Source organism: Zootoca vivipara, chromosome 2 (genome assembly GCF_963506605.1).
Source record: "Zootoca vivipara chromosome 2, rZooViv1.1, whole genome shotgun sequence".
Classification (NCBI taxonomy): domain Eukaryota; kingdom Metazoa; phylum Chordata; class Lepidosauria; order Squamata; family Lacertidae; genus Zootoca; species Zootoca vivipara.
In genome coordinates this window covers 70,570,376-70,577,288 of record NC_083277.1, presented here as the reverse complement: position 1 = coordinate 70,577,288, position 6,913 = coordinate 70,570,376, and the positions used below count along the sequence as shown (strand labels likewise).

At 44.5% G+C, this 6,913-nt stretch overlaps 1 protein-coding gene across 2 annotated transcripts in view; it reads left to right on the top strand.

Annotated features, from left to right (window-relative positions):
* Window positions 1-1,622: 1,622 nt before the first annotated feature.
* Window positions 1,623-6,913, top strand: part of KIF3A (kinesin family member 3A) — a 29,311-nt gene continuing 24,020 nt past the window's right edge. Inside the window, exons 1-2 of one of the 2 annotated variants that reach the window (XM_060271684.1) lie at window positions 1,623-1,768; window positions 5,135-5,408. In XM_060271684.1, coding sequence (XP_060127667.1) covers window positions 1,763-1,768; window positions 5,135-5,408 — 280 coding nt within the window. In that variant the 5' untranslated portion in view covers window positions 1,623-1,762. Of the gene's footprint in view, window positions 1,769-1,936; window positions 5,409-6,913 lie in introns of those variants that run through there. The other variant, XM_060271685.1, reaches the window with a different exon arrangement.

Here is a 6,913-nt window from a genome sequence, read left to right as displayed (position 1 = left end):
CAGTGGCCAATCTTGGGAAGCCCCAAGCAGAACATGAGTGCAGAACATCTACCCGGTAGTGCAGACCACTAGGAGTCTTAAAGGGGTAGCAGGTGTTTGTTTGACGTAATCAGGTTTCACCAAATTCCAGAATACTTTCATTTGGTGATTAACTTCTCCATGAACAAATGGCCCCACATATTGCCAGGATATTTCTGCTGGAAGTATGTTTTTTGAGCATGTGAAGATTCTTGTTCCAAATGCAAATAACAAGATGGGGCATGAGACCTGCATGAAGAATATTTGTTAGGCAGCTTGTGAATATGTCAAGTAGCACTCTACCTGGATCCATAGCAATGGGTTGCAGCGCTTAAGGCCATCACATATGCAAGAGCATTCTCATTTTCTCACACATGTTCCAACAGTGGCACTCAGTAGAAAGCCCTGAAATGGAGCATTCCAGAGGCAGGGAAGGTGAGAGATTGCATTAGATCCTGACTAAATGGGTCTCATTGCCATTGCAGTGCTTTTGCAAGAATAATATGTGAGTGGGGGGTATTGTTTTTGTTTGTTACTGTATTATGCTATATGTTCTTGTATTGTAAATCACCCTGTGATCTTCAAATGAATTATTATTATTTATTATTATTATTAATTGCATGATGGCATCTGGCCCAACCTCCACACCAACTTCGTGCTGGCTCAGCAATCTCGCTGCAGTGGGTGACTCCACCACTCCACAAAGCCATGCTGGTGGAGGGAGGTCTGGATTGCAGCCTGAGTTCTCACAAGTTATGTGGCAATTAATGGGTGCAACTCTCACTGAAGTCATGCATTTAGCATGTTGTGCGCAACCAGGATCCACTGTTCAAACTCTGTTTGGGAGTATGAAACCTGGGTGAGGGTGCGAGTTTTGGAAGGCAATTGTTGTAGGTAGCCGATTACACACACACACACACACACACACACACACACACACACGGAAAGGGGTTTCTTCTCAGTGGTAGCAGCACACATGCATTGCAAGAAGGTTCAATCACAGGCATCTCCAGGTAGGGCTGTGAAAGACCCTGGAGCAACAGACAGTTCCGAGTTACACGGTGCCTACAAGCCCTACGTGGCTTCAAATCAAGCAGCACAGAACACCTGCCCGCCATTTGACGCGATGGACGTTGCTCAAATACTCGCCTTCCCCGAAAGTTTTTGCTCCAACTGCTTCGGACACCATCCGGAGCAGGTCGAGCACATTGCAACGAAGGCAGGGGCTGCAATGAAGGCAGGGAATACAGCAGCGTAGGATGCCTCTCCGCAGCACTCGAGCGCACTTTCGGCCGCTTCCATAGCTCAGCTGTTCCTGCTAGCTTTGAAGATTGAGACCCAACAACGTGACCCGTGCGCCTCCACACATTCTCTTCCCTGACGCCCCTTTTCCTCCTGGTCTCCCGCGTAGTGCGCCGCCGCCACCGCCTCTCTGCCTTCCTTTTCTCCCATTGGCCGCATTCCCACTCCAATAGCCGCCGGGCGCCGGAGCGGCCGCTTCCTTATTGGCTGACAGGCCTCTGCATGACGCAGGCTGAGGACCGGAGGCGGGGAGGAGCGGGGAAGGGTGGGCTGCTCCCGCTGTCATCCAGTCGGCGCAGGCGCACTGGGGCCGGCTATTGTGTTAACCATTATTGTAGCGAAGCGGACGGGCTGCTACCGGCCTCCTGTTCCCTCAACGCTCCGCAATCCCGGGCCGGAGCCCTTCCAGCCCCGCTGAGTCCAGCGCAGGCAGGCAGGCAAGATGCCGGTGAGAGACCGAGCTCCCCCTTTCCCTTCCCCGGCCCGGCGCCTCGGCTCCTTCCCCGCCCTCCCTCCTTCCCTGCGCGCTGCGGGTCCGTTGCTAGGGGCGGCGCTGCCGGAGAGCGAGGCTGGGCGCCGGCGGGTGAAGGGCCGGGTCGGGAGGGCGACGGGCTGCAGGGCTTCTGCGGGGGGCAGGCGGTTCTGCAGGCTTATGGGCCGGGGTGGCGCCTTCGCATGCATTAAACGTGTTGCTGCTGCTGCTGCTGCTAATAATGTCTACCTTACTGAAGTCAATAACATCTACCTCACCTATGCTATTAATACCTACCTTATGTATAATATCTACCTTACTGATGGCAGCTGTTTTTTTTTTAAAGAAAAAGCCACCTACAGAACCGATTGGAAAATTCGCAGTAAAAGCATGTGGGCTGTTGTGAATATTATATATATGTATGTGTGTTTGTATATACATGCATTCATATACAGTGCTTTTTTTTCCTAGGGGGACGCATACCCCTGAACATATTGTGAATCTTTGTACTTTTGTCCATTTACTGTATTTATTTTCCCCGATGCGAACTATAAAATGGTGATTTTCTTGAATCAAAATGAGAGTACCCCTAAACATTTTTTAAGAAAAAAGCACTGTACACACACAAATATAGGTGCTTAGGTGCTACTAACGCAGTTGTTTGACTTCACATCATTGATGTCTCTCAAGACAGGTGGATGCCAACCATGTATGTATGTATGTATGTATACTGTTCATTGGGCCTGGGCCCTGAAGGCAGCTCTCAAAAGTGAGATCCCTGCAGTATGAAGCCGATTGAAAATCCAGAATGAAATCATCATGCAATTACTTGTTGTGATGCTCTGTGGATAGATGTACCTCGCTGAGCAGGGCCTTCCCTGAAGGCAGTTTTCGAAACAAGGTTTCCACGGATTGTGGCCATGTTTAAATATACAATAAAATCATGTGATTATTTGTTGTGATGCTGTGGGCATATCTCATACTGGGCAGGGACCCTTGAAAGGCAGCTTTCAAAATGAAATCCACAATAAAATTGTGTGGTGTCATATGGTGATCACAGTCAATGCCTTCAGCCTTAAGGCAGAACAAGTTTTGGTATTTACTACTGTGTGCATGGTACCTAGGTTGTTCTGTGTTGAATTAAGCCCTGACTCAGTTTTGTATGTTGGGGATGTCTGTGGAATAAGTGTTTTATGGGAAATGTGATTGCAACAATAAAAGTAAAATATACTTAAAAGATAATCCCAGGAATCAAATTTAGCCTGTAAAAGTCATTGAAATCTCCTCAGGTTGACTTAGTATGCCATATGTTAATATTGCTTGCAAAAGATGTTTGCTTGCATAAGAATATCATGCCTTATACCTACCTCAGTGCTGTGAACTTTCACTGATGCTGTTCATTTGCTTTTTTTTGAAGCAAAACCAACATTTCCCCCCGGTTGTTACAGATGTCACAATGTATGTGTATGTGAACTTACCGCTGAGTCAGAGCTTTTTAATGCATTCTGTTGTGTCTAAGTAAAAGCTCTTTGATGTGTTTGTGATTTCCTTGCTGTGAAGTCATATGCATCCTCTGTAAAGCTCTAGCAACTTTATTAAATGTGTATGATCTTCTACAGCAAGACTTCCTAGGCAATTTAGCGTGAAAGTCTAGCCATCAGAGTTGTCTCAAAATTGGTTAAACTGTGACGTTAAACTGTGACTCTCCAGATGTTGCTGGCTTTTAATCCCCCATCATCCAATGGGAGTTATCACCATCCTAACAATGGTGACTGGATCTGATGTGAATTGTATTTAGCAACATTTGGGTGGAGTGTGGGTTTCGACTGCTGATAAATAGGAGTGGTCAAAGGGTTTACAAATGCACACACACACAGGGAATTTTGCAGGACCCTTTCAGATGACATCCACCAAAGTGGATGCAAGCACATAGATAAATATTAAGGAGTGGATGAAAAACCTTGCCAAAAGCTACTATTGCTTTTCATAGAAGAACCATTTGCCTAGCCTTTGCTCAGATTTATGATTCTGAGATATGTAATAAAGAGAACCAGGCCTTTGGCTGGTTGACATCTGATGTCCTTTTGAAGAGGGGATTGTTGGGTTGTTTTTGTTTTTATTATGCATTTTGTGTTTTTTATATTGTAATTTTTTTGTTGTGAGCCATCTGAGATCAACACATATAGGGCAGTATACAATTAATAATAATTTAAACAATACATTTTGGCAGAGGATGACTTGGAGGCTGAGGCTTTAGTCTTAACTCCACTGACCTGGGAGTAAACACTATTGAATTCAATAGCACTGACGTCTAAGTAGATATAGTTAGAATTGTACTGTTGGTGCTTGAATTGCCCATATACCACCTTGTATAAATGCATCTCTGACTTTGAATTGTAGAAATGAAAGGAGTGTTGTAGGCTATCTAGTCCAACCACTAACCTTGCTGCAAGAAATCCAGAACTAGGTCATCCCCAACAAGTTGCTGTTCAGCCTCTTGCTTGAAAACCTTCAGCAAGCAAGACCCCAACCCTATTCTGAGTAATTGGTGCTAATGTCAAATTGTTCAAGCAGTTCTGCTAGTGTTCAACTTGAATAAAAATATTTTTTTAAAAAAACTATAAGCCCATTTGAGCTAGTGTCTGTGGCAGCAGATAACAAGTATTTGCCTCTTCTGTGTGATAGCCCTTTGAAGACTATATATTACCCCTCAGTTTTTCTTTTCTTTTCCAGGCTAAATATACCCAGTTCATTCAGTTTTTCCTCATAAGACCATCTTTGTTGTTCAGTATTTCCTCTTGACCATCTTTGTTGCCTTGCTTTGAACCCATATTTCAGTTTGTACCCTTCTTTAAGCGTGGCACCCAGAACTGGACATGGTACAGTATTCCAAATGAAGTTGGACCGATTAATGGAGTTTAAAATCACATTTGCCTTGTTTGCAGCTGCATCACACTACTGACTCATGTTCAGTTTGTAACCAGCTACTACAGTCCTGAGATCGATCTTTCAGTTTCTTGTAGACCTTTCTGCAAGCTTAGAGCTGATATGGGAAGCATGGGAGAGCCCTGGCCTTTGAAGGTGTGGTGAAGTCAGGGTCAAGTCCTTTCCTCACATCCACTTTGGGCACAGGGCAGAGGCAACCACAAATTTTGAGCGGGTACCAAGGCACACAAAAAAGTTGAAGGGCCTTGAATTTGAGGGCTCAGTGTTACAGTATGCTGTTTCTCTGCCATCAGAAGTAGTTGTTATCTAGTAGGTGGTGATTACAGATCACTTCTTTGCTTCACAGCTTTGCTTCTTTCATGAATTATAATTGGTTACTGTATTTTCTTTATGTAGATTAACAAATCCGAGAAGACGGACAATTCTGATAATGTTAAGGTGGTTGTTCGCTGCCGGCCTTTCAATGAACGGGAGAAAGCAATGTGTTACAAGATGGCAGTTAATGTCGACGAAATGCGAGGCACTATTACTGTCCATAAAACAGATTCTTCCAATGAACCTCCCAAGACATTTACATTTGATACTGTTTTTGGACCAGAGAGCAAACAACTTGATGTTTATAATTTAACTGCAAGGCCAATTATTGACTCTGTTCTAGAAGGTTATAATGGTAAGTGCTTCTTTGTTGCATAAAAATGATGGTATATAAGGACTTCGTTTTGTAGTAAACATCCTTCTAGAGCTGACCCTTGCTTTGTTAAGAATTGCAAATATCCCGTGTTGTTTGCACCTACTGTTCTGCTTAATTACAGAATGCCAACTGTTCATAAAGTGTTCTGCTTCTGTAAAGTGCCTCTGTTTTTCTAATTGCTAACATAATCATCAACAACACCTGGTCCTCATCAGACAGCATGTAGATTTCCTCTCCTTGTTGCAGAGGAAACTTTTGTTTAGAGAAATACTTGTGTCCAGGGATAGCCAGCATGGTACCTTCAAGATACAGTTGGAGTACCAACACCCACCAGCCTGTTCAGACCTTGGGCTCTATTGCTCTCCTCTTTCCCCTTTCTTCTTTCAGTGGTGCTGCAAGGAGGAGACTGGCAGTGTCTGCTTCCTGTTAACAGCAACTGCATCCAGCTCACAGTAAAAAGTCAGGATCATAAAACACAGGTCCTAACTTTGTCCAATATGCCATAGTTTAAACAAAACTACTAATATTCTCACAGCTGCATTAAAGGAAGAGATGGGCAAGGTCAAAGTTTTAGCAAGCTCATTGACATATCACTGAACCATAGTTTAATATTGTGTCCATGCCAGGACACGATACCATCCCTGACTTTTCACTTGCTGTTTCCCCAATTCCTGTTATAGGCCTGTTCTCACATTATGTATGTACAGTGAGGGGGGAAAGGTATTTGATCCCCTGCTAAATTTGCCTGTTTGCCCTCTGACAAAGAAATGTCCAGTCCATAATTTTAATGGTAGGTTTATTGTAGATGTGAGAGACAGAATAACAACAGGAAAAACCCCAGAAACCCAGAAGACAAAAGCCAGAGATTGATGTGCATTATAATGAGTGAAATTAGTATTTGATCCCTTTGCAAAAGATGACTTAGTACTTGGTGGCGTAAAACCCTTGTTGGCAATTACAGAGGTCAGACGTTTCTTGTAGGTGGCCACCAGGTTTGAACACAACTCAGGAGGTATTTTGTCCCACTCCTCTTTACAGATCCTCTCCAAGTCAGTAAGATTTTGAGGCTGATGTGTAGCTACTTGAACCTTCAGCTCCCTCCACAGATTTTCGATGGGATTAAGGTCTGGAGACTGGCTAGGCCACTCCAGCACCTTAATGTGCTTCTTCTTGAGCCACTCCTTTGTTGCCTTGGCCGTGTGTTTTGGGTCATTGTCATGCTGGAATACCCATCCTTGACCCATTTTCAATGCTCTGGCTAAGGGAAGGAGGTGCTCACCCAAGATTTGACGATACATGGTCCTGTCCATTGTCCCTTAGATGCGGTGAAGGTGTCCTGTCCCCTTAGCAGAAAAACACCCCAAAGCATAATATGTCCCCCCGACCATGTTTGACGGTGGGGGTGGTGTTCTTGGGGTCATAGGCAGCATTCCTTCTCCAAACACGGCGAGTTGAGTTGATGCCAAAGAGCTCGATTTAGGTCT